Source organism: Hypomesus nipponensis, chromosome 15, assembly GCF_054491055.1.
Source record: "Hypomesus nipponensis isolate SF chromosome 15, ASM5449105v1, whole genome shotgun sequence".
Classification (NCBI taxonomy): Eukaryota; Metazoa; Chordata; class Actinopteri; order Osmeriformes; family Osmeridae; genus Hypomesus; species Hypomesus nipponensis.
Window position 1 is genome coordinate 15,274,186 of NC_140375.1, and position 27,260 is coordinate 15,301,445.

General features: G+C 37.2%; 6 protein-coding genes across 6 annotated transcripts; 3 read left to right on the forward strand and 3 right to left on the reverse strand.

Annotated features, from left to right (window-relative positions):
- Window positions 1-375: 375 nt before the first annotated feature.
- rnf169 (ring finger protein 169) lies at window positions 376-3,881 on the reverse strand. Its single transcript, XM_084674774.1, has 6 exons — window positions 3,295-3,881; window positions 2,733-2,797; window positions 2,483-2,572; window positions 2,283-2,392; window positions 2,078-2,177; window positions 376-1,992 (listed from the first exon to the last, which is right to left on the reverse strand). The coding sequence occupies exons 1-6, from the start codon at window positions 3,680-3,682 to the stop codon at window positions 793-795; spliced, it is 1,953 nt and encodes a 650-aa protein (XP_084530900.1). The 5' UTR covers window positions 3,683-3,881; the 3' UTR covers window positions 376-792.
- A 1,829-nt stretch (window positions 3,882-5,710) lies between these two features.
- Window positions 5,711-6,812, forward strand: lipt2 (lipoyl(octanoyl) transferase 2). The gene is made up of 2 exons (XM_084674616.1): window positions 5,711-6,458; window positions 6,560-6,812. Exons 1-2 carry the CDS (start codon window positions 6,023-6,025, stop codon window positions 6,805-6,807), a joined length of 684 nt encoding a protein of 227 aa, XP_084530742.1. The 5' UTR covers window positions 5,711-6,022; the 3' UTR covers window positions 6,808-6,812.
- A 209-nt stretch (window positions 6,813-7,021) lies between these two features.
- Window positions 7,022-14,778, forward strand: pgm2l1 (phosphoglucomutase 2-like 1). Its single transcript, XM_084674701.1, is given in 16 exon segments — window positions 7,022-7,703; window positions 8,320-8,487; window positions 8,637-8,743; window positions 8,947-9,031; window positions 9,726-9,809; window positions 9,930-10,123; window positions 10,256-10,445; window positions 10,546-10,574; window positions 10,576-10,641; window positions 10,819-10,999; window positions 11,196-11,289; window positions 11,544-11,673; window positions 12,380-12,569; window positions 12,665-12,798; window positions 13,199-13,301; window positions 13,584-14,778. Coding segments are annotated over 15 exon segments (1,854 nt in total). The 5' UTR covers window positions 7,022-7,604; the 3' UTR covers window positions 13,584-14,778.
- LOC146257722 (olfactory receptor 6N1-like) lies at window positions 14,160-16,951 on the reverse strand. The gene is made up of 2 exons (XM_084674782.1): window positions 16,083-16,951; window positions 14,160-14,191 (listed from the first exon to the last, which is right to left on the reverse strand). Exons 1-2 carry the CDS (start codon window positions 16,657-16,659, stop codon window positions 14,160-14,162), a joined length of 609 nt encoding a protein of 202 aa, XP_084530908.1. The 5' UTR covers window positions 16,660-16,951.
- Window positions 16,952-18,456: 1,505 nt separating this feature from the next.
- Window positions 18,457-19,258, reverse strand: LOC146257723 (olfactory receptor 6N1-like). The gene is made up of 2 exons (XM_084674784.1): window positions 18,654-19,258; window positions 18,457-18,477 (listed from the first exon to the last, which is right to left on the reverse strand). The coding sequence occupies exons 1-2, from the start codon at window positions 19,251-19,253 to the stop codon at window positions 18,457-18,459; spliced, it is 621 nt and encodes a 206-aa protein (XP_084530910.1). The 5' UTR covers window positions 19,254-19,258.
- Window positions 19,259-23,633: 4,375 nt separating this feature from the next.
- On the forward strand, window positions 23,634-24,600 carry LOC146257724 (olfactory receptor 4K3-like). Its single transcript, XM_084674785.1, has one exon. The coding sequence runs from the start codon at window positions 23,716-23,718 to the stop codon at window positions 24,598-24,600; it is 885 nt and encodes a 294-aa protein (XP_084530911.1). The 5' UTR covers window positions 23,634-23,715.
- The last annotated feature ends 2,660 nt before the right edge of the window (window positions 24,601-27,260 follow it).

Sequence of the window (27,260 nt, forward strand, 5' to 3'; positions counted from 1 at the left end):
TGAATGTAACTACGAGTGTTATCTTTAACAAACAAAACATCCTTTCAAACTAATAGTTATAGGACAAGAAGTCAATGGCAAATCATCTGGTAAAAAGTAACCACACTCAGCCAAGTGTATTATATAAGAGGTAGGACAATGACCGTAACTCACCAGCAGAAGATATTCATTTTTAACAGAAAAATAACTAAACATAATTTAAAAATTGAAAATTTTCCTTGACTAAATATTATGTGTAAAGGTTCAATTAACATTGCATAAATTGCATGTATTCTGTTCCTACCCATTATTTAACTCACTACTTTATTATCAGAAATACAGCTACCAAAACCAACCAAGAGTGACTAGGTGATTAAGTTTCTGTTCTTACATGTGTTAAAATCAAGAAAATCCCCCTTTATTCCTTTGAACATGGCTACAGAGTAAATCTTTTGGGTCTTTGAGTTTGAGACATTTTGTCATCACAGCTGTGGTTGTAAAGGCTAAATAGGTGTTTTTACAATTGTTATTCAGTGTAGTCTGTCAACTTGAAAGTATAACTACTAGAATTCTAGTATAGTAATCTAGAAGGATGCTAGATTATCCCATAGCACATCTTTTTTTTGTATGGAATTGCAAAAAATAGGGGGGATTTTAGGGGAATCAATAGAGAAAATCCACAAATTGTAATTTCCTGGAAATTCCAGTTCAGTGTACAGGGGTACACAATTGACATACAGTTGTATGAATTGCAACAATAATCGAGTTCTCTAATGTATTCCAAAAAGCACAAATGTAAGTAATGATTGGATGTTAAGAGCTCATTTTTTTAATGATTCTCCTCGATCTGCGTGGATTATACTTGATTTTGTCTTGGCGGAACCAAGACCGAAGGAAGTATTTGTCAGGACTTTTTTTGCTCTTGTTGAGTCTCTGCTGGTCTCTGTCAAATTGTTTTTGAAGTTTCAGTGCCAGCTGCCTGTCCTCAGCCTCTTGCTGTACCCGTTGAAAACTTAAATCACTTTGCCCTTTCTCCATTTCGATACTATCTCGGCACTGAGTTTTAAATCTCTTGATTTGCAACTCAGTCTCTTCCAAGTGTTTTGTCTTTTGGCTCCTCTTCCTACTCCTTCTTGAGGTAGTTTGGTTTTGGGCACAGTTCATTTTTTCAATCTCTTTTCTCTGATCCACTGATGTATTTAATTTGAGCTTACAATGTGGATCCCCAGTTAGCCTGTCCAGTGGGGCAAAAGTGTGCTTTTTATGGACTGGAGAGGGCCCGCAAGATGACTCGGGTGCAAACTTTTTATGACTAAATCCACATTCTCTTGCAGGTCCTTCACCACTGTTAAGAAGTGATGGTAAATTAAACCTTATGGCTTGTCTTTGATTGAGGGTTGTGTCTCCAACTGTCTTATCAAATATCAATCTCCTTTTATTCAACATACACACTTTTTCATTCTCTTCATTACAAGTGTCAGTCCTTATTCTTAAGTCCTCTTTAACTTTAGTGGAAGCACAGGTAAATGGCTTTATTTCTCTTTCATCTGTGGGACTTTGTTTGATTATGATTTCTTCATTAAAGGGGCTGGTCAGAGTACCCTTGGAGGTCATTTCAATACACTGACGGTCCACTTCAATTTGTTTCCACTTCTGGAGGATAAAAGTGCTGGCTTCATAGCTGGTGAGCCTTTGAAAACTATGGGTCAAGTTCCTGGGTGTGGACTTCACTATTGTGGGCTCCATCACTCGTCCATCTGGCAGACGTTTGGGTGGCGTGCAGGGAGAGCAGACAATTGGCTTGAAGTGATTGAGCTCTTCGGAGATGCTGTCATTGCTCTCAGGGCTGATAGACCTCTCCTGTTTGGACTGGGGGCCTATTAGAAGAGCTGACGTTGCCGTAACACTTCGCCAACTATACCTCTTCTCCGGTACAATTATGGGTGCAGAGAATGAGCGACTGTTTTCTGAAGAGAGAAGGATACCTGCATTGTAGCTGTGAGCAATACTGACCTGAGAAAAAAAAGAGCAAACAATATGATAACTTGCAGACATTTAAACATAAAAATGACAAATTTCCTTAAATAGCACATAATACCTTATCCAGTAAGGAATGATTAACGGTCTTGACCTTTCCTCTCCCTTCCACTGAAGCAGTACAACTCTGACTCCTCTGCACAATATGTTTCGGTAACCAACTGAGTAAAAGAGTTCAGAGAGATAATTTCACTCAGAGTGCAAATTACATACATTTTTATCAATCGATAGTTTGAAATACATAGAAAACAATGACAATGAATTACTCTTTTGCATAGGCTGGGGAGAGTTTTGTTCTTTTAACAAAAGCAGACACATTCCGGGTTCTCTTCCCGATTGGCTCCTCATTCTCAGAGTCGGACAACACCCCACTCAACTGTAAACAAAGAAAATATATTCAAAAACGTGTCACCGTACAATTTTTGAATATTATTCACAGTTAGCTTATTTGTGGTTTAACACTTACAGGATCTTCTAATTCTTTGATTGCCCCACACTCTTCTCTTCTGGATAGGATTTTCCTCCCTATGTCTTTTTTCTCCTCATTCATAGTTACCTGAAAATGTTGCAGCAATAAGATTGGAGTATTACTGTCAGACTGATTTGGGTACCAATTTTTCCACAAACACATGACTGTGTCAAAAGTCCTAATACTATCAATGTAAAGGTTCAAATAGTATTATCATCATAAGAAAACACAACAAAAATTGACCTACCTTCTTATCATGCTCTGAACGGAGATCTCCAGACCTTGGTATCTGACCAGGAGGGCAGAACATTTCTGATAAAAGAGAATCACAATGATATCAGTAAGCTAAGATATTGACTAGGGGTAATAGTCTTAATTTTTTTTAGGTACACAGGTTGGGGTTCAACCTTTTTTCCTCCACAGGGAATGAGGGCGCACACGGTTTTTTTTTTTTTTACACTCAAAAGTTGAGTGTGACAGCCGCACAGTTCATGGCAAATGAATCACTATAAGCTCCGCCCACAAGAAAAATCTACAAGTCTGGACAAGTCTTGATCAAAATAATTTGTGATTTAGCAATTACTACAAGTATATTGCATGGTTTGAAGCGAATGAGCACAATTGGAACCGTTTTTTCCTTTTGTAAAAACTAACTAAGTAGCGTTAAAGCTTGATGCCTGCGAATACGATATGTTGAGGCAGGTTAGTCAAATAGTACACATCTTCCCCGAATCCCGACACACAACATTTTACAATTACACTTTAAATTCGGAGCATTTCATTTTAAATTTAAAGAATGGTCAGCAAACCTTCTCTGTGAATCTCACACTCTCTCTGTTCCATTCTGCTTTTGCATCGCTCTGGATAACTCCTTCTGACTATATCCCAGAGTTCGGTGTTTACCAGGCTTTTCTCGCGGGACTGTTTACGGGCCCAGCTGGATACTCGCAGCCGGCAGAGGGGACAGCACAAACTGGTCAATTCCACCGTCCGCTTGAAACAGTGTAGGCACACAGAATGGCTACATGGCATAGTAACTGGCTCCAACAAAATCTCTGAACAGATAGGACATCTTGCCTCCTCGAGCGTCAGAAGCTGTGAAGGTGTATGACTTTTTCTCACGTCAGCAGATCTGGTGTGTCTATCTTTTCCAATACTACCAGTGCATTTCGCGGACCCTGTTGTCGCCATCTTCATTGGTCTATCGCAGCTTCTACTTTGAAAACAGTCCCCGCCTAACTCAACGGCAGCTATCGATATTGCACACTCGACTTATGTGGTCTATTCATATGGTCTATTCGACCTGCGCTGGGAGAAAAAGCTTCCTTGATGTAGATACAACTCAGACGAAAGGGAAGTGAACACGTGAATTATACTAAAATATATCTGTACAAAATAAAACTGTACGTGGATGTCGTAAAAATACATTGGGCACTTTCAAAATCTCGCCCCACAATGCAAAGGTCACAAGGCGGTACAACCCTACCTAACAAGCCCTTTGACACTCCCATATGCGCAGGCCAGGCAAACTGAATCGAGAGTAACCCATGGTGTACATGCCACCGTCAAACGCACGGCGTACAGAATCAAAATACTGTCAGTGCATTTTTATTACTTTCATATAGGTAATGATGTGTAATTTAATGAATTGTTCGGGAACACTTGTGAAAATTCTGAACGAGACTGGGAAATAGATGCAGTGTGAGATGATATTCATGTAAAAATAACACTTCACAGAAACATTTTTATACCCTTACTTTATTGTGCAGTATGTAGCCTACGATACATGGATCCCATACGGAGCACACTGCTGCAGTGGCATATCAAAGGAACCGGATAATAGCATTTTTGTCCCTCATTAAGTCACTTCTGTCAGATTTTTTGGACGTGTTGAAGGTGACCTGCGTTTAGGATGGTAGGCTTAATGTCTCAAATTATGTGGGCAACACAGCACCTGTAAGAGAGACGTGGATGGCTTAGTTAATGTTCCAATAAGTCATTATGCTAAATACACTTCATTGTACAGTGTTTGTATTTTCGGATAATTATTGGAGCCTTACACAAATCCTTTTGCACATCCAAAAGGTCCAAACGGTAGCTCTGCTGGCAGGCAGACAGGGCGACAGACTCCACTGTAGTTTGAACAGCCCCATGGAAATGCAGCGACCTCATTTGCTTTATCTGCAGTGGAAAAATAGTTATTATTATATGTGGCTATTTATCAATACCCTATATTTCCATTAACGTGTCAGTGAAACATCCTCCACAAATGGATTGCCTTATCCTCAAAGCTGAATTACATCATGCATCGGTTGATAAAATTATATCAGTAAGATGTAGGCTATTAATGCATAATCCACATGATATGTAAGTTACAAATATAGAGATTGGTCTCAATTTGCTAGTGTATGAGTTTATATAAACTATGCATGGAGTTGAGATATGAGATACAGCCTATAGAAACATTACTATTGTGAATTCCGCAAAATAGCAGTGTTCAAAATAGATTTGAGTTAGGACTTACATGCAAGAGTCAAGAAAGCCAGAAGTACCAATATGCAGTGATATTTCATGTTGATCCTGATGTTGGATGTCCTGCAACTTCACACAGTTTCCTTGGTTTTAGACAAGCAATGGCAATGACCCTCCAAGGAGGAGTTTACTTACTTAGAAACATCATGTGGATGAACTTGTGATTCAAATAAAGAGTAAAAACTTGAGACACTTAGTAGAGGACATTGGCAAACACATGGGCCTATCAAAGTTAGTTTAATTACATTACTCAAGGCTTCTGTAATTTGTCGGGGTTTCACCAACAAGATTTGTTCTTACTGAGCTAAACAGTGAACTATTTAAAGGATATTCAATTTAATAGATAACACATGATGGTTCAGCTGTAGACTTGGATCACATTTGCCTGTATTTAAAACATTCGATTTCCAGAGGTGGCATTACTGGAGGCATAGAAAGAAGGAAAAAGAATCGATGATACTCAATTTAAATCTGCAATCCTCTACGCGGGTAAATCATATTTTTTTGATTGACGTGTTCGACATTTAGCTACATGGTCATATGTAGACCCATATCTCTCAAGGACTGTTGCTTAAAGAGTAGACTAGACACACTACAGTCTTCAAAGGGAGCCTTTACAGTGTTAGGCCACACACTTCATCCAGATGGTGGCGCCACAGTTTGTTCACCAGCTTTCTCTTCTTCAATAGTATAGAAGAAGAAATGTCAATAAACAACATGGCGAGCCACATTTGTGTTACACAATTTGACCGTTTCATGTAGGTAATAGGCTGATACATATTTAATGAAAACATTCAGACAACATTATTTGAAGTAAATATGTATTCTACATTTACGTCTACCTTTGCCTATGCTATGGATTAGCTAGACTGAAAGGTTTATTATTGTACTGGACAACCAACTTGTGCTGACTTCAAGGAGACCTCAAATATAATCGGATTTTTCACTTCCTGATTAGCAACACACTGTCTGACCTTAACATTTAAAATAAGTTTTAAATGCAGCATGAAAGCAGCTGTGGAAGTGGTCAATTTAGGGCGCATTCCTTACGCGCGTGCACTGGACGTGCAGAAGTTATTTGTCAAGCGACACTTTGATAAATCAGTGAAGTCTCCCAACGCTCTGCTACTCTGTGAACACCCGCCAGTCTACACAATTGGAATAAGGCAAGCACCTTATCCTGCCAAGGAAGAGGAAAGGCTTAAACTTCTAGGTGCTGAATTCTTTCGCACCAACCGCGGCGGACTCATAACCTTCCATGGCCCTGGTCAGTTGGTGTGCTATCCGGTTTTAAATCTGGGTTCCTTCAGAAAGAGTGTGAGATGGTACGTGTGCGAGCTGGAGAGAACAGTTATCAAACTTTGCAGCAGATTTGGAATTAAAGCCTCCACTTCACCTGACACAGGAGTATGGGTTGGTGAAAACAAGATATGTGCCATAGGTGAATACATGTTTCAATTTACTGTTATCTATAGTGATTTGTTTTTGGAAATGTTCAAATAATTTTGTGTTTAACACGTCTGAGGTTCATTCGCTTTTCAGGAATCCATTGTGGGAGATACATAACGTCTCACGGATTGGCACTAAATTGCAACACAGACATGGACTGGTTCAAAAACATCGTGCCATGTGGAATTGTAGGAAAAGGTGTGACCTCCCTCAGCCAAGAATTGGGAAGAAATATGTCTACTGAAGAAGTCACCCTACATTTACTGGAAACTTTCAAAGACCAGTTTGATTGTACACTGTTGCATGGCAGCTCTAACCACATTAATAAAAATGAAATCTAATTGTATTTACTGCGTTTTTTGTTCACCCCCTTTGATGGTTGGTTACCTGATCATTTTTTGGTTACTTAAGTGCAACAATCTTGTTGTGCTGTTAAATGTGTTGCTAAAATATGTGAAATGCATTATAATGCATGAAATGACGTCAGCCTGTGGATAAACGTTGTGCCTTGTGGATACACTCGTCTTAATGCCCCATCAATGGTTTAACTGGATATACATTGAACAAACTTTCCCCACAGACATTTGATTTCCTATGCATTCGCAGCTGGCAGTTACGCAGTCGTCTTAACTCACGTGCAAATCGGATTGGCTCAATATTGGAAAAATATAATGGTTCAATCAAAAACAAAGACCAGAAGTGATGCTATTAACGAGCTTCAGTAGAAAGTTAGTCGTTACTTAAATGGTTAGGCTATGCAGTGTGGAATTTGACAGGTAGATAAGCTACTACTAGCAAATGCGTTAGCATTGATTTCTAACGGAATCAAGCCGCTAGACACAGCGGTAGTAGCCTAGAACATAACTAGGCTAGCTAGCTAGCGGAGAAAATCGAAACCGGGTTAATCAACTTTATTTTTAAGTTGAAAGCTAACCAACGAACCGACACATTTGTTACGTATCTGTTTTAAGGTATTGCTCGCTTGCGAATTATCAAGTTTTATGAAGTTGGTTACTGCGAGCTACTGTATAACGACGTTGGCTGCGCTGCAAGCTTCTCAGTATCAGCTAGGCTACCGATAACCACTAGCTAGCCAGCTACAAGCTAAACTTCATGTTTTGCCGCACACAATTCTGCTATGGTGGACAACGGAGATATGAACGACAATGTCAATTACCATGCAACTGGGGACCCACAACTGGATAAGGCAATACATGAATGGAAAACTTGGGACAAGGTGATTCTACGGATGTAGTGCGTACAACCTTGCGAACTTCATTGACAGCTATGAAAATATATTAGCTAGGTCTGGCTAATGTTTGCAGCCTTCACAAGGCCAACCATTCAGGTTGCCTATAATGAACATCGTTACTTATAGAAGCCAACTCATGTAGATTCAGGATAACACACCAAACAAGTTATCTTGACCAGAGTTAGGAACGTGTCGTTAAAAAACATTTGTGTGTTAAAAATTATGGGCAGTTTCTTTATTGCTATAGGCTAATGAACCTTCTGAGAAATAGTTGTGCAGCAGAGCTGGGCTCCACCAACATTCAACACCAGAGCCCTAGTTTAAAAGGGGGCAAATGCTATGTGGATCTGGCTGACCTTCTGTTTAAATGTCAGACCGTGAAGTCCAGCTACATCATTGCTATAAATCTGCAATACGAATATGCAGCGCATGGTGTTGCTATACTTAAAATGAATCATTTAAAAATGAACTATTCCCCCCATCTTGAAGGTACCTGTGAGCTGAAAAAATGTTTTGGCTGACTTGCTATACTCATTACTGTGGTGTTCAGTAGATGCCTAAAATGTGTAGACCTACACGTGATTTATTTTAATCTGCCCAGAATCCACAGACTCGGGCACAGGTGGAGGCCCTATTGCAGTCTGGTGATGAAGAGGAGCTAAGGAGAAGGATGTGCTCCAGGATGACGTTTGGGACGGCAGGGTTAAGGGCTGCCATGGGTGCCGGCTTTGCCCGAATCAATGACCTTACTATCATCCAGTCTACACAGGTGAGTGATTTAAGCCCTACCTTCAAACTAATTATTCTAATAACTACTAAGTGAAGTTATTCTAATAACTACAAAGTGAAGTTTTCACATCTAACAGAGCAGATATTGAAATGAGTGATGCAGGCATGTTATGCATTCTGTCCCTGCAGGGTATATACAAATATCTATCTGAAACCTTTCCTGACTTCAGCAGTCGTGGTATCGTGGTCGGATATGACATACGAGCACAGGAGGCCAGTGGTTGCACTAGTGAAAGGTATTCCTCAACCTTAGCTTTGGAATTTTACACACACATTTTGTAACCACAGCCAGTAAACAAGAATTGTACTTCTAAACTTGTTTGAGATGTCAACACTGTCAGATCACTTAAGAAAATGTTAACGTTGTAGTTTAACAATTAAGGAATTTAAAAGTTTATCAGCTATGGGAGACCATAACAGTATTGTCTGATTTCCACAGGCTTGCAAAGTTAACTGCTTCTGTGATGCTCTGTAAAGCAATTCCAGTTTATCTCTTCTCTACATATGTCCCCACCCCCTTTGTGGTAAGATGAAACAGATATTACATTTAATAGGCAGCACCACACTACTCTTTTACAATACAATGAATTCCTCAAATACATTTTTTTTTTGCTGTTCTGTTGATCCCAAACCATTAATATGGTTGCTTTAATGAATGTAAAGTTTAGGAGTCAGATGGCTGAGCGGTTAGGGAATCGGACTAGTAATCTGAAGGTTGCCAGATCGATTCCAGGCCGTGCCAAATGACATTGTGTCCTTGGGCAAGGCACTTCACCCTACTTGCCTCCGGGGGAATGTCCCTGTACTTACTGTGAGTCGCTCTGGATAAGAGCGTCTGCTAAATGACTAAATGTAAATGTAATGTAAATGTAGGAGAATATTCTGGTTTATTTCAATAATCGCTGTAGCCTGGGAATCAGACGAATCAGCCATCTTATGTTTTTTTGCTTTGGCAGATTGTTCTGGCCACCTTCCCATTCAATCCGATTTCCTTCTGAACAGAATCTGTTTGGGCCAATCACAACTGTTTATATGATATGAGGCAGGTTTAACATGATGACCGTACTGAGGAGCATCATTGAGGCATTTTTGTATACAACCAAGATTACATTTTGTTGCTCTGATGTTCCATTGCATTTGTGAATGGGTCTGGTGATGGGAGTATAATAATGCCTGTAGTTGTATTTAAATTCAATTTGAAACCCTAATCCCTCCTAGCCATATGCTGTTATGAGACTAGGAGCAGCCGCTGGTGTGATGGTTACTGCCTCACACAACCGTAAGGAGGACAATGGATACAAGGTGAGTTTATTTTAAATTTGTATAAGCATGCAATTAGATTTCTTTATTTAAAATAATATTCCACGATTCACAACTAGGGGAGTGTGAGACCCCGTTCACAAATGTTGCTTCCTTGTACAGGTCTACTGGCATAATGGTGCACAGATCTCATCACCTCATGACAAAGAGATCCTGAGGTGCATTGAGGAGAGTGCAGAGCCTTGGAGCGAGTCCTGGAATGAGACGCTAGCAGACAGCAGCCCCCTCAGCAGTGATCCTCTGCCAGACATATGTAAAAGTTACATGGAGGAGTTGAATTCCATCTGTTTTCACAGGTACTTTTTCCCCATAGCCAAAGCTCAAGTCAAATCAGTCTCTATTAATCCATTTGACGTGTTTTCAGACAAATATAACAACAGGATTATTAAATACCTAACTCTTGCATTTCACTGGGTTTTATGTTACAGAGAGCTCAACATAAAGTCCCCGATAAAATTTGTCCACTCATCCTTCCATGGAGTAGGCCACAACTATGTCCAGCAGGCCTTCCAGGCATTTGGCTTTCCTCCTCCCATCCCTGTACCGCAGCAGATGGATCCTGATCCAAACTTTACCACTGTCCAATGTCCAAATCCAGAAGAGGGAGAATCTGTTTTGGTAGGAAAATCTTCACCCGTTAGAGAAATGTCAACTGACCGTTCTGTTAAATGCAAAACATTTTAGAAATGCTCCACATCCCTGTGTTCTGATGCTGCAGGAGCTTTCTCTTCGCCTTGCTGAGAGAGAGTGCGAAGATTGTCATGGCAACAGATCCTGATGCAGATCGCTTAGCTGTTGCAGAGCATTCTGACGGGTAAATACATCAATAATGCACCAACACGAGTCTCAGATATTAGGATGGAGAAAGTTGAGCAAATAAGCCTTTTAATATATCCACAGCAAGTAATAATTTGATAATGGCTCTGGTCATCAGAGTTGCTGTACCGGAACTGAAGTTCTTTTAATATGTACTGGATGCTATTTTGCAAAGGTCTGGGTGGAAAGTCTATACAGGAAATGAGCTAGCAGCTCTGCTGGGCTGGTGGATGCTGTTCAACTGGAAAGAGAGCCACCCCGATCCGGCAGACACAGAAAGAGTGTACATGCTGGCCACGACAGTCTCCTCCAAAATCCTCAAGGCCTTCGCTCGGCTAGAGGGCTTCCACTTTGAGGTGTGTTATTCTCCACTGAGCTTGAGAGAGAGGCTGAGGTGTGGACATATCGTAGCTCCTGATTAGTTGGAGGGATCCCATTCGGCGTATCAAAACAAAACCTCAAGTGATTGTATTTATGTCAGATTAGAAGATTAAAAACACTGATTTTTCAACATCTGCTAGGACCTTGTGTGATGTACTTCCTGTTCCACAGGAAACACTTCCTGGTTTCAAGTGGATAGGTAAAAGAATACACGAGCTGTCCAAAACGGGGAATGAAGTAATATTTGCCTTTGAGGAGTCTATTGGTAAACAAACTGCTTTATTACAGTTCTCGGTTTTATCTACTGTTGAAAACACAAGGGTATTTCTCTTCTCTAAGGGGTGTTTTATTCTTTACATCGGCTTGTGTGTACTTACCTTACTGTACTGTAAAAGAAGAAGCCACTTGAAAAATGTAAACACATTTTCCTTCTTACACATAGTAACAACACATCTCGCTGCTGCGGCTTTCATGAAACTGCCCCTGTGTTGTCTTTGTTTTGTATTTTATGTTTATCAGGGTTCCTGTGTGGCAGTGTCGTGCCAGATAAAGATGGTGTGAGTGCAGCTGTGGTTGTGGCTGAGATGGCATCCTATCTCTACAACAAGAACCTTACCCTTCACCAGCAGCTGGACAACATCTATGAAATGCAAGTGATTGTTGTCCATGAAGGCCAATGAGTGTCTTTCAAATAGTTATTTTGTAAGTAGTAAATAGTAAATTAATCTGAAGTCAGTGAAGTATTTGCACACCATCTCCATGCAGTTGAGTAGTTTATTTGGATATTATTATTCCGCTTTTCAGAATACTTCATTTAGATAGGGATGTCCCTATCTAAATGAAGTATTCTGAAAAGCGGAATAATAATATCCAAATAAACTACTCAACTTTATTTATCCCAATGGGGAACACAGAAGACACACAATGCACAAGTTAAACCAGGCTAATAACAAAGATTGCATGCAATACTGGTACTGCTCACCTGTAGCACAAACCATTGAACCGCACAAATGAGTGTCGGTATCTAAATGCAGAAGCTCATATGGAGAGAGATGTTCTTAAGTACCAAGAAATGTACCTACTTAACAGCAGTTTAAACGGTGCAGTATAATTCCACTTAAGGACTAAGAATGTCCTGAATGGTAACAGTGAGGTGATTAAGTGGTGCGCTAACAGCACTGCTAGTATTCTGGCTCACAGGAAGCGTTATAGTATTTCAGCCACTGGCAGGAAGGACTTCCAATTTAACAAAACAATAACGGCATCAATCTATGATGGTGTATACTAGCAGAGGTCAAGAGAACTCGATTATATTAGTTTTTCATTAATATAATCAGATTATTTCTATCCTACAGATACGGTTATCACCTATCCAAAACGTCTTACGTGATCTGCAATGACCCCCCACTGGTGAGCAGAATATTCGGACGTATCCGCAACTTCGAAGGGGAGGGCACGTACCCTAAGTCATGCGGAGGCTACAGCATAACGCATGTGAGAGATGTGACCACAGGCTATGATAGTAGTCAGCCCGACAAACGATCTGTAAGTGAATTCTAATTTGACGTCATGGTGTACTTCTGTGATGCAGTATACTTTTCAGTGTGTGAGTAGTCATTCGCTCTCATCTCTGTTCCCAGGTACTACCTGTGACAAAGAGTAGCCAGATGGTCACTTTCACTCTCCAGAATGGCATTGTCGCCACGCTAAGGACCAGTGGGACAGAGCCCAAGATAAAATACTACACAGAGTTCTGTGCATCACCAGGGAAAAGGTTTGTATCAAGTATGGAAGGAAATCAGTGACATCATGTTTTGTCATTTTTGACATCATTAGGCATTGAATGCTTAATATTGAAATTTAAACACCACCAAATGTGTTGGCTTTTAATTCATCTGTTTAACATTTAAATATGAATTTATTTCAATGTATAAAATAACAATATAATTTTCCTGTTTGAATTCGAGCATCCAGAATTTCTGAAAAAGGAGATAAATAATCCTGAACCATTACAATGATCAGTAATCATGCATTACAAAAACTAGGGTTTCATCCTATTTTGACCTCAGATTCTGTGTTTGTTTTCCAATCTTTCACCGACAATGTGTAGCTAATTCCGTAATTGTTTATAAAGACTTTAAAGAGAGGAAATGTGTTGTCTTTTTGCTCCACAGTGACATCTCAAGCCTGGAGGAGGAGCTTGAGAGAGTTACTCAGACTCTCGTGGAAGATTTTCTGGAGCCTGAAAAGAACAACTTGATCCGTCGATTAATCTAGGTGGGATCTCCGTATACTTTGTTTGTGCATCTTTTCATAGTGTATGATCCTTATTGCGTTCTATGAATGTTTATCCTCACAGTGAAACCTTGTGTCATTTGCTGGTTTGAGCTCCCTCCCCCCTCCCTATATGTTCACAGGGTGATTTCAGTATTACTCAATTTGGAACTGTGCTTACAAACGGATTGTAAAAAGAAATATATATATATATATATATATATTTACATTTATTTTTTTGCATTTCCATGAAAATAACCACAATGCATTATGGTCCTCCTGCAGAACAATCAAAGCAGACCCAGTTCCATCACCTTGGTGTTTCGTCGCAACACTAGATGTGATGAGACTGTGTCAGTCTCTCTGGGTCTGTACACTGTATGTGTGTATGTGTAAACATAAAACCTCTCTTATTCAATGCTGCTTTTAACGTACAAACGATGGTAGAACTTCACCAAAAAGACACATGGTCGTGTGAAACTCGCTGCATGAACACCTCTGTAAAACAGCTGACACACTCCCTTGCTTTCTCCACAACCATCAGTGTGGCTAAGGCTTCTGTTTACTTTCATTAGTTTGAGGGGAAAAAGGTGAACCAATCAGATGAGAGACGAACCTTGGTATTGTCAAATTCACCTGATATTCTTTTGAGAAACCAGGGCTGCTGTTCCATTAGAAAAGCTTTATAAAAGGGCCAATTCAAGATATATACATATTTTTGTCTTAAGCAAGCTGCCTCCTATTTCCAAATACATCGTCAGTAGGACATATACCATACAGTTTAATAGTTGCAGAATGTTTTTGCATGCAGTATTACGCAATTCCCTTGGACTGAATGATGGCAATTCCACTATGTGTCCACTAGGTGTCAGGGTAGGCAACTACTGGGTTGGCTGCAAGGTGTCGTGAGACGTATTGATAGGAGAATATTCATTCTTGGTCAGCTTGTTGCAACAGTCAGCCATATAAATATTTATGACTGAAAACATGTTGTTTACACCATGCTGAAAGTTCATGGTCTCATCTTCACTGTTTGAACCAAGGTTTAGATATTTTGTGTGAATGTTTTCAGAAGTGAATCCCAAGTTTTACTATTGTTTAGTAAGACATGACACACAAGTAATTTGTGTACATTTTCATAATGTACATATTTATATATATTATCAGTTAGCCTAGAAGATTGTCCAAATTGCATTGTATGCAAATGACTGTATATTATGCATGGTATGTTTTGCTGCAGTATTTATTACTAAAACTACGAACCCTTTGTGTTCCGGACTGCTGAAAAAACGGAATGCCAAGTTCGTTATTGAAGCACTTTTTCATCCAGTATTGGTTCACCTTCTTTGGTTAGGAAAATAAATGTACAAAGACGACCTGTTCAGTCTGTACTCTGTATTACAAGTTTTTGATTTATTTAAATGTTCTTTAAGTCCCGCTGTGAAATAAGCAATGCGAATAAACTGTCCAGTGCAAAGTATCTGAAGCTTAAACCGTATCACTGTATTCAACCTGGATAAACAAACCGATCATAAGATCTATTTTTATATACTTTTCAGTATTTCCTGGAATTGCAAAGGTGGGTGGGGGGTATTTTTGAGGTGTCCATTCAGGTATATCACTCAAAAACCCAATATGAGTAGAACAACATATGTAATGTCCTTGTTGGGAACACCTTCAATATTTAATTCCGTTCATTATAAATGTGTCAAATCCATGTTCACAGTTTTGTAACATGTTTACCCATTAATAATCCTTAAGAACCAGGCATCTGAGCTACAAAGTAGAAATAATTCAAAAAGGTTTTTATTTATGTAATATTATTTGATTTGTAACATTTTGCAAAGACTCAAAGCTACAGTTCCGAGGAACTACTTAAATGCATGTGTGTAGTCTTTTCCATTCAGAAGTGTGTTGATGTGTTTTTGTTGCCCAAATTTAAAAAATGGCCCAAAAACATTTTTTTACTTGCTCCACTCTAGAATCTTGAATGTGAAGGGGGGAGAAATGTGCAAGACTTGCTCAATGTCCAAAAAGTAATTGAGGTTTTAAAGTTATAATAGCTGAATAATGGGCGTGCAACCCATTGAATACTAACTGATAGATCACTATATTGGTGACAGAAAAGCTGGCCTTCAATCTATATTAATATAAATGTAATTTGCTGCAGCCAGTCTGTTCTTTCTTGCTATTTTTCTTCTTTTTCTGTTTTCCTATCCTGTTTGGAAGTTAAGACCATAAAAAGTTAAGACATCCCTATTAACTTTGTATGTAAATACATTTTTTTCATCAATGCTTTAAATTCAGGAATGTGTCAAAATATATGTCCTAGTAGTGGTCAAATAAATGAACCATTGAAAATGTGTTTCAGTAGAAGTTTAAAATATTTTCAGGCTAAATTAACTTTAGACACACAATCCCCCCCAAAAAGTTATTTTTGGTAACTAATTTTGTCTTTCCTCGTGAACACTGCTGTTCGAACCTTCTGCAGGTTGAGACCATAAATAACAGGATTGAATACAGGTGGTATAATAAGGAATTGCAAAGCCATCAGATTGCGCAGGTTAAGTGGCATATTTTGGTCTCCATACAAGCCATTTAAGACATCAAACAAAGTTACTACAATGAAAATAACCATCGTCAATAAATGTGGCAAACATGTCTGAGTAAACTTGATCCTTCCTTCTTCTGATCTCAGACACACACGTGTAATCTGAAGATAAGACCAGCCAATCAAAATTACTTGTAGAACTTGACCCGCCACTATTAAAGCATTCCAGATACGATTAATAGTAACGGGCACACACGAATGTTGAAGTATAGACCCTGTGTCACAAAAAAGTTTACAAATGTGAGACCCACACAAAGGCAGTCGAACAGTTAATAAAACGGCTATCCCTGAGATCAAAAGAGGGTAACACCAAGCAAAGACAATTATTTTTCCCACAGTTACAGGTGTTAGTAATGTATGATATTGTAAAGGTTTGCATATTGCTACATACCGGTCATAAGCCATTGTTGTTAACAGAGTAATCTCACACATAACCGATGTGTATATTACATAAGCTTGAGTCACACATCCACCATATGATATCACTTGGTCTTCTGACAGAAGATCTGATAAGAACCTGGGGTAGAAACCAGCTGTTCCATACAGTGCATTAATACACAGATTACACAGAAATATGTACATAGGCTCATGAAGGCCTTTCTCCAGAATGATTGTAATGATCAAAGTCAAATTCACTAATAAGATGAGCAGGTATGTTAGAAGAGTCAATGGAAAGTACACAAACTTATTCATCCATGTCTTTTGCAATCCACAGAAGTTAAAAAACATTACAGTACTTGAGTTCTCCATAAAGGCAAACTTTTCTTCTAAACTAATTTCTATCCAGCTGCAACCAACAGTCTAGAATCGTTTCTTCTATTTGTTAGATATCTAAATGGTTAAAAGTGTAAAAGTGACAGAGTTTTCCATGACTGGCAGTAATCCATGACAGTATTTACAGAATACTGCAGTGATCTGTTATCTTGTTCTCTAAATATACTGTGGTCCAAGACCACTTGGGAATTACATCACAGTACATGACATTACAATATTGTATCATGTCTTTTGTTAGTACATCATGTTTTTGTAAACGTAGATTTAACAGAAAACCAACATTTCATGTATCAGCGATGATAGAATCTTTTGATGAAAGACAGTTGAATTGAACCGCCATGGCAATCAGCAGAATTTATTTGAAAGTGTCGGCGAGTTCTTGTATAGTCAGGCCACAACAGATCACATATATACCTGTGTCTATGATATTTGAAATCTAGCTGAGTTGACAAGTTATTATGATAACCACAAACAAAGTGGGAAAGCAGATTTGGTCAAGGTTTACAGAAGATGCCAAATAAAGGTCAAAATAAATAAGTTATCTGAATTCGATTTCAAGGCAGGAAAAGCTTTTAAAAACTGGGTCTTATCAGGAGAAGCCAGGCATGACCCAGAGAATGTAACACAAGAAACAAGCAAATGCTACATTTGAATATGCTGAACGTATATTTTACTAAAAGAAAGGAGCAGTGAGGGTAAATTCCATGATCAAGAAGCTTCAGCAGAATAATGTCTATGAACTCTGGCAAAATGTTAAGACTTTAAATACAGTAAGATGCCCTTGCAATCTACATTTGAAGGGATTACAAGGTTTGAAAATATTGCTAATATATATATTTTTACTTGCGCATATATTTGCTCCACTCTTATATTATTGAGTGTGTGAAGGGGGGAGGAATGTCGGCAAGACTTATTCACTGGCAAAGAAAGAAATTATGAAGTTCATACGTTGTACTGTTAAAATGTAATTTAGGTTTTAAAGTTGGAATAGCTGGATAATGGGAATGCAACCCACTGCATACCTATTGATGGATCACGATATTGGTGACAGAAAAACTGCCAGCAATTTATATTCATTTAAATGTAATTTGCTGCAGACAGTCTGTTCTGTCTTGCCATTGTTTAGTTTTCCTATCCTTGTAAATGCAGGTAATGTCCGGAAGTTAAGACCATAATACTTGGATTTCAAAAAAGATTTATGTAATCTTTATTTTTGCATGTAAACAAACAGGAAATCTCTATGAACTTTGTGTGTAAAGGTTTTTTTTTTTTTTTCGTCAATGCTTCATATTCTGAAATGTGTCAAAAGGTATGTCATTATAGTAGTGGTCAAATTAAGGAACCATTAAAAATGTGTTTGTAGTGTCTTGGATCTACATCTGTTTATATTGGTTACTATGACGTTAGTAAACAGTAATGTATTATGGCAGTGTTATGTTACTACACCTAATAGGAAATGCACATGCACACTGTTGTGCCGGGGGCTGTTAGTTTTGACTAAAGGAAAAACTAACTGCACTCCCGTTTCCTGTCTGGTAATTTCCCCACAACACAAACATTATATGTTTCAGTAGAAGTTGTTTAAAATTATTAAAGGCTACATTGACTGTAGACGCACAATCCCCCCCCCAAACAAAATAATATGTTTAGTAGCTAATTTTGTCTTTCCTTTTAAAAACTGCTGTTCGAACCTTCTGCAGGTTGAGACCATAAATAACTGGATTGAATACAGGTGGTACAATAAGGAATTGCAAAGCCATCAGATTGCGCAGGTTAAGTGGCATATTTTGGTCTCTATAAAAGCCATTTAAGACATCAAACAAAGTTACTACAATGAAAATAACCATCGTCAATAAGTGTGGCAAACATGTCTGAGTAAACTTGATCCTTCCCTCTTCTGATCTCAGACACACACGTGTAATCTGAAGATAAGACCAGCCAATCAAAATAACTTGTAAAATTTGACCCGCCAAAGTTAAAGCATTCCAGATACGATTAATAGTAACGGGCACACACGAATGTTGAAGTATAGACCCATTGTCACAAAAAAGTTTACAAATGCGAGACCCACACAAAGGCAGTCGAACAGTTAATAAAACCGCTATCCCTGAGATCAAAAGAGGGTAACACCAAGCAAAGACAATGATTTTCCCCACAGTTACAGGTGTTAGTAATGTATGATATTGTAAAGGTTTGCATATTGCTACATACCGGTCATAAGCCATTGCTGTTAACAGAGTAATCTCACACATAACCGATGTGTATATTACAAAACCTTGAGTCACACATCCACCATATGATATCACTTGGTCTTCTGACAGAAGATCTGATAAGAACCTGGGGTAGAAACCAGCTGTTCCATACAGTGCATTAATACACAGATTACACAGAAATATGTACATAGGCTCATGAAGGCCTTTTTCCAGAATGATTGTAATGATCAAAGTCAAATTCACTAATAAGATGAGCAGGTATGTTAGAAGAGTCAATGGAAAGTACACAAACTTATTCATCCATGTCTTTTGCAATCCACAGAAGTTAAAAAACATAACAGTACTTGAGTTCTCCATAAAGGCAAACTTTTCTTCTAAACTAATTTCTATCCAGCTGCAACCAACAGTCTAGAATCGTTTCTTCTATTTGTTAGATATCTAAATGGTTAAAAGTGTAAAAGTGACAGAGTTTTCCATGACTGGCAGTAATCCATGACAGTATTTACAGAATACTGCAGTGATCTGTTATCTTGTTCTCTAAATATACTGTGGTCCAAGACCACTTGGGAATTACATCAGAGTACATGACATTACAATATTGCATCATGTCTTTTGTTAGTGCATCATGTTTTTGTAAAACGTAGATTTAACAGAAAAACAACATTTCATTTAACAGCAATAATGGAATGTTTTTATGAAGGACAGTTGAATTGAACCACCATGGCACTGTGCAGAATTGATTTGAAAGTGTCGGTGAGTTCTTCTATGGTCAGGTCACAACAAATCACATACCCCTCTCTATGATATTTGATCTACCCGAGTTGACCAGTTATGATAACTGGTAAACAAAGTGGAGAAAGTAGATTTGGTCAAGGTTTACAGAAGATGCCAAATAAAGGTCTCAATTAATAAGAGTCTGAACTCTATTTCAAGGCAGAAAAAGCTTTTAAAAACTGGGTATTGTCAAGAGAAGCCAGGCATGACCCAAAGAATGTAACACAAGAAACAAGCAAATTCTACATTTAAATATGCTGAAGGTATATTGTTTTTAAGAAAGGAGCAGTGAGGGTACATTTCATGATCAAGAAGCTTCAGCAGAATAATGTCCATGAACTCTGGAAAGAAGTTAAGACTTTACATAACAGTAAGATGCTCTTGCAATCGAGCATTGAAGGGATTTCTTGGTCTGAAAATAATGCTGAATAATGGAGAAACCATTATAGGGATATCTTTAACAGTGTTAAGAGTGATGAATTTAATGTTGGTGATATTTCTAAGAATGAAGGTGTGGTTATTTGTCACAACTCAGATGAGTAATGTCGGATCCACATGCAGACTTTAATAGCAGAACTTCAAAATTGTACATAGCGGCCAAGCTATAGGCACAGTAAAAGAAAAATCACATTACAGTGCTACAATAACATCTCAACTAGTTAAATGCAGTGCAATTATATCTATATCTCAACTACAGTAGCTGGTCAACGAGAGAAATGGTACAATAACATGATCTTGATTACTATTACACTACTACACTTACTGATTTAATAGTTTACATCATATGCATAATGTAACGTTTGTCCCATGTTTTGGATGCTTAAAGTATTTTATATTTAAAATAGCAAGTTTAAGAAAAAACTATCAATTGCACTATTCCAGAAATGCAAATATTTATTGACACCCATTTACCAGAGTATATTCAATCATAAATATAAAACATTTATGTATTGTACATTTAATGATAAACCAAATTGCAATTTAACATCAGCGACGATAGGACGTTTTTGTGAAGGACAGTCCTGTATCCATTGTGTGAGGTTTGTATTTCCTTTTAAATATTGCCATTCGAACCTGCTGTAGATTGAGGCCGTAGATTATAGGGTTAAAGACAGGTGGTATAATAAGGAACTGGATCGCCATGGCATTACGCAGATTTAATGCATTATTCATATTTCCAAACCACCCATACCCAACATCAAACAGAGTTACTATGATAAAAATGACCATAGTTAACAAGTGTGGCACACATGTCTGTGTAAACTTGATCCTTCCCTCCTTTGAATTCAAGCAAGCTCTTATAATCTGGCAATAAGAGCAGGCTATAAAAATAACCTGTAATATCTGACCAAATATTAGACAGAAACTCCATATTGTATTTAAGGTAATAGGTACACAAGAATGCTTAAGCACAGACGTATTGTCACAGAACAGTTTTTGAATGTCAGACCCACATAAAGGTAATCTAGTTGTCAAGCCTAGTCCTATGACTGATGTAGATAAAGGATAAAACCAAGAAAATATAAGTAATTTCATGACAGTTAAGGATGATACAATGGAGTGATATTGTAACGGTTTACATATTGCCACATACCTGTCAAAAGCCATGACTGTTAGAATAGTTATTTCACACAAAACAGATGTATAAATGACATAAAGCTGAGTCAAACATCCACCGTATGATATCACCTGTACACCTGACAGAAGGTCGGATAAGAACTTTGGGTAAAAACCAATAGTTCCATACAGTGAATTAAAACATAGATTACACAGAAAGATGTACATTGGCTGATGGAGTTTTTTCTCTTTAATGATCGAAATAATCACAGTCAAGTTTACTGTTATGATGATCAAATAAGTTATTAGAGTCAAGGGAAAAAATAATGATTTATTCATCCATGTCTTTTGTAATCCAGAGAGATAAAAAAATGGGACTGTAGTAAAATTTTCCATATTACTTCAAATTATTCTGTAATATTTCCATATATTATTGTTCTAGGAAAATGTATAGTTTGTAATTTTACAATCCTCAAAAAAGTGCAGTTATGCAGATGTATGCAGTGATGCAGGGTTTCTAAATTATCCTAAAGCTGAGTAAAAATCAAGGATGGGATGATTTTCAGTATTACATAATATGAATGTAGGCTAGTACTTTTTCAAACCAGATATACATTTGTTTGAGAATTTGAACTTCTGCATCAAGTTCTTTAAATACCAAAGAATAATAAATGTGAAATACTTACTAAAATGTTACTATGGAACTCCTGCTTGTTTGAAAAAGAGAATTGCCCAACTCACAACATGACAACATCAACATGACTGTAAATTTGCTCAACTAACGCAATTCATATTCAATTTCATATATAACCCCTTGCCATGAAAATAAATCATGACTGTACCCCTGTTACCATAGATACAACTATGACGTATCACAAGGTGACAAATCAGTTTGGTTGAGTTCAAGTGTGACTACACATATTTGAAGACGTGATCACACAGTGATACTTTGATCATAACTTTATTTTACTTCAATTAAAGTCAATCAACATTTCTCTTTGTATTCAATTTGACAAGTGCATGTCAAATCTGTTCAAATGAAAATGTAATTTGTCAATCTCAATAGGGTTAGTAGGTAACATTCCATAGCCAAATCTCAATAATAAGAATGTTTTATTATGTCTCTGATTAATGGACAAAGATTCCAAAGGTATTTTCTTTTAAAACGAAAGATTAACATTATAAAAAATAATAGTGATAATGTAAAACAAGTAACTTGGCCTATTTACTGACAAGTTTGAACAATTCATCATGAACCTTTTGATCATTAATCCATCCAAACTTTTCTCCAACTACTCTAACTCGCGTTGAGGTCCCTTGTGCATCAATTTGGAGGATATATTATTAGATCTCTCTGGGGGACACAACACTGGACATTGAAGCTCGAAAACATGTTTTTACAAAATACATCGACCACTCATTAGTCCACTCTACCCCAAGAGAACAATTAATAAACGATACACCGGTGACACCAAGCATCCAAGAACGAAAACAAGCAGTGACCTGTGGTTTCCCTTCTGAGTGCACCAGTAGAGAATAGAAACCCAGAACGTTACTAAGGTGACAGTAATTACTTCCCCTTAGACCGCTGTGATGCAACAAACAAACCAGGTCAAAGTTGACCAATGTAGATATCATGATAAACATTGGAAAGACGTAATTAAATATTTTATATGATTATCCACTATACAAGTCAGTTTCTATGTTTGTTACATAAAATTATGAAAGATTTGAGTTTAGATTTGTAACTGTGACATGCAGTGCATATAGTATAGTAATCAGAACTGTGACATGCAGTGCATATAGTATAGTAATCAGAACTGTGACATGCAGTGCATATAGTATAGTAATCAGAACTGTGACATGCAGTGTCTGCATCTCAAAACTGGATCCTTGAAATGGGCTTGTCTTCTAGATTTCTTAGATGCTGTGCTGAACCAAAATGTAGTCTGGTAGAAGATAGTCTGCAAGGTTAGTATACACTCAGGACATATAATATTGCACGGATGCTATCATTTAGGCCTTCAATCCTTTCTCCCGAGGGGATTTCATCAACATGAAAGTCATCATTTGCATCCTGGTATTTTAATATAAATACACACAGTAACACCCAAGCTCCCACAGAGTAGGGTGTTACATTTAGGTAAACAGAATATAGACGGACCTCAGTCCAGGGTGTGGTATGTTGAACTTTTTGCACATAAAAACACTGTATGTTTGGTATGTATTGCTAAATACTGTGCACACCATATGAATTGTTATTCAGTCTTAAATATTGTGTCTGTCTAAAATACAATTATAGTTAAGGAAATGTCGCCGTGTTTATTTTCATGTTACCTAACTTCCTGTAACATCTCTTCCTTTTGTTTCAGGTTGGGCAATGCCTAATGATTCTCTTATACTGGCTGCCTACAGTGAAATATTTGAACAGAGATATATATTTGCTTCTGTTTTAATTCTGTTATATCCAGTTACCATTGTAGGGAACATGTTTTTGATTTACACCATTTGTACTGACAGATCATTACACAAACCCATGTACATTCTGATAGCTAATTTATCATGTATAGGTGTATATGGAGGTCTTTTTTTTACTCCTTTGGTTTTGTTTAGTTTCTTTACAGGGAATTATCATATATCAAGGGTATTTTGTCTGATGCAAGTATTCAATGTGAACACTTATGGAGGGTGTGAGATCTCAAATTTGATGTTGATGGCTTACGATCGTTACATATCCATATGCTTCCCTTTGAACTATGCAGCATTCATGACTTCTACAAAGTTAATACTAGGCATTACTTTGACTTGGTTGATACCTTTCTGTAGGTGTTGCATTACTCTATCTCTTACTGCAAGCCTTAGCTTGTGTGGTAGAATAATTGAAAAGGTATATTGTGACAACTACTCTTTGGTAAAATTAGCCTGTTCAGATATCTCACATTTGTCAATATACTCGACAACTGTTACATTTTTTTCTGTAGTGCTACCATTTTTTGTCATTCTGTATTCATACTTGAGAATAATTTTGGTTTGTGCAAAATTGACAAATTCTAGACAAACTAAAGTAATGAAGACTTGCATTCCTCACTTAGTAGCAATTGGAAACTTCCTAATTGGCTGTTCGTTTGAGCTGTATCAAAGCAGATTTGATATGAATTTTATACCATACACAATACGTGTTGCACTTTCCTTGTATTTTCTGATAGTTTCACCTGCCATGAATCCAATTATATATGGGGCTAGAACGGAGAATATAAGTAATACAATCTCTAAAAAAATATTTTGGACCAAACACATCTTGAAGGTTGAACCAAAGTCATCTTTTATCCCTTCAGCCCCCCTGCCTGTTACCTACTTCTTGAATAACAATTGATATATATATATATATATATATATATATATATATATATATATATATATATATATATATATATATATAGTATACACTGCACAATTAAGAAAGTTAATTCCTCCATTTCAGATTGTAGTAAGCTCCAGCCAAGTAAGTTCAAACAATTCATGTTTTTTTGGGGACTTCCAGCAAAACATATAGCATGAACTAACCTTCTTCTTGTCTGTAACAGCAGCGACCCTGCAAGTGTGAGCACTTTTCGTGCATCAAACTGACAACAGACGACAGATGGCTTTGAATTTGATCATTTCAGTAATGTTTGCTTGGTGATGATGATAATGATGAAGGGAGACAAGTATAAAGAATGTGAAGGTGATAATCAAAATATAATGACATATTATGACTTATATGGGGGTCAGATGAATGAGCGGTTAGGGAGTTGGGCTATTAATCAGAAGGTTGTTGGTTCGAGTCCCGGGCCATGCCAAATGACGTTGTGACCTTGGGCAAGGCACTTCACCATACTTGCCTCAGGGAGAATGTCCCTGTACTTACTGTAAGTCGCTCTGGATAAAAGCGTCTGCTAAATGACTACATGTAAATTTTATATTTTGTTTTGTCAGAGTTCAATTGAATTTCCTCTTTGGAACAAAATAAACATTTATGTGATGAGGCACAATGGGTCAGTGCTGTAAATTTGATCCTTTGGTGATTAAGAATGTATCAAGAGTGGTATTTGAAAAGCATGAAATACAATCCCAGATACACATTAAAATACAATACAGTATACCTTTCCTCATAAGACGGCAATCAGCCAACCAAACTCTCAAAAACATCTCACACACAAGGGAACATATTTGATACTATAAAATCCTGCTGTTTCAGTCATACATAGTATGCAGATGTATACACATGTATGCTCTTAATTTCAAATCAAAACTCATTAACTGGAAAAATTACTTCAACTAAGGTATTCTTCTAAGGTTCTTATTTCAATCACATAATCAAATTATTACATTTAATTAATTGACTTTACGCAAAATAGCTAAATGTGACACTGTTATGACAAGATGTAATTCAAAGCAAGTCTTTGTCTTTTTGTTTCAGTGTGGATCATGTCAAATGACTCTTTCACTCTGGCTGCCTACAGTAAAATATATGAGCATAGATTTATATATCTGTCTGTAATGATTATATTGTACCCAATTACCATCATGGGGAACATGTTGTTGATTTACATCATTTGCACTGAGAGATCATTACACAAACCCATGTATATTCTGATAGCTAATTTATCATGCATAAGCTTGTATGGTGTTTTTGTTTTCACTCCTAGCATTTTGTTTAATTTATTTACAGGAAACTATCAGTTATCAAGGGTATTTTGTCTCATGCAAGTATTCAATGTGCATACATATGGTGGGTGTGAGATCACAAATTTGATGGTAATGGCTTATGATCGCTACCTGTCCATATGTTTCCCATTCATCTATGAGAAAGCAATGACTCCTACAAAGTTAATTCTAATCATTGCTTTGATATGGTTGATACCTTTCGGCAGGTGCTGCATTTGTATATCGCTTACTGCAGGCCTCACTCTGTGTGGTAGAATCATTGAAAAGGTATATTGTGACAACTTATCATTGGTGAGATTGGCCTGTTCAGACATCTCAGATTTGAACGTATTCTCCACGATTAACATTTTTCTTTCTGTTATTGCACCATTTTTCATCATCATTTATTCATACGTAAGAATAATTTTTGTCTGTCTACACTTGACTAAATCAGGACAAACCAAAGTGTTAAAAACATGCGTACCACATTTAGTTGCAATTTGCAGCTTTCTTATAGGTTGTTCTTTTGAACTGTACCAAAACAAATTCGATATGAGCTTTCTCCCCTACTCACTTCGTGTAGTACTTTCATTGTACTTTTTGATTGTTGGACCAGCTATTAATCCAGTCATCTATGGTGCTAGAACAGAAAAGATTAGTAGTGTCATAAAGAAAAAAATATTTTGGCTCAAAAACGATTTTTGATTTTGAAGATGATCCATATTGTGAGAATGAAACAAATTAAAGAAAGATGTCTTTCTTCTCAAGATTTGTACCCCAAGTCCTTGAGTATTACAGTCAGCCGACAGAAGCAAATTTTCCTTATATCAGAGGGATATTTACAAAACCCAAAAGATAAAAGTAAGATACACTTAATTACTTTTACTTCAATCAATTTAGGCAAACATTACTTTTAATTGGACTTTTCGAAGATTAAGTGATTATTTTAAAGTCATTTAAAGTGTTTAATTTCTGCATGCTATGCTTTCCTTGTACTCAAATTGTACCAAAAGATGTCTCTGGTTTAAGATGCCTTCTGTAATATTTGCTTGGAAGACAATGTGACAATGTCATTGATAAACATGAATATAATGATAATGGTAATGTTTTGTGCATACTATGAGAAAAACTTCCTTTATTGAGAAAGTTGTCAAGAAATACCATGAAAGTAAGTAATATGTCAAAATAGAAATCAATATAAAACTTCGATAATTCACCGATTTGCCTGATTCACAAAAACATATTTTATGTGTGTTTCTTTGGGTAAGAACATGAAAAATAAAAGGAAAATAAACATGATTTTCCATGCATAATTAAATATGTATGCTTGTATGTTAAGGGTCATTA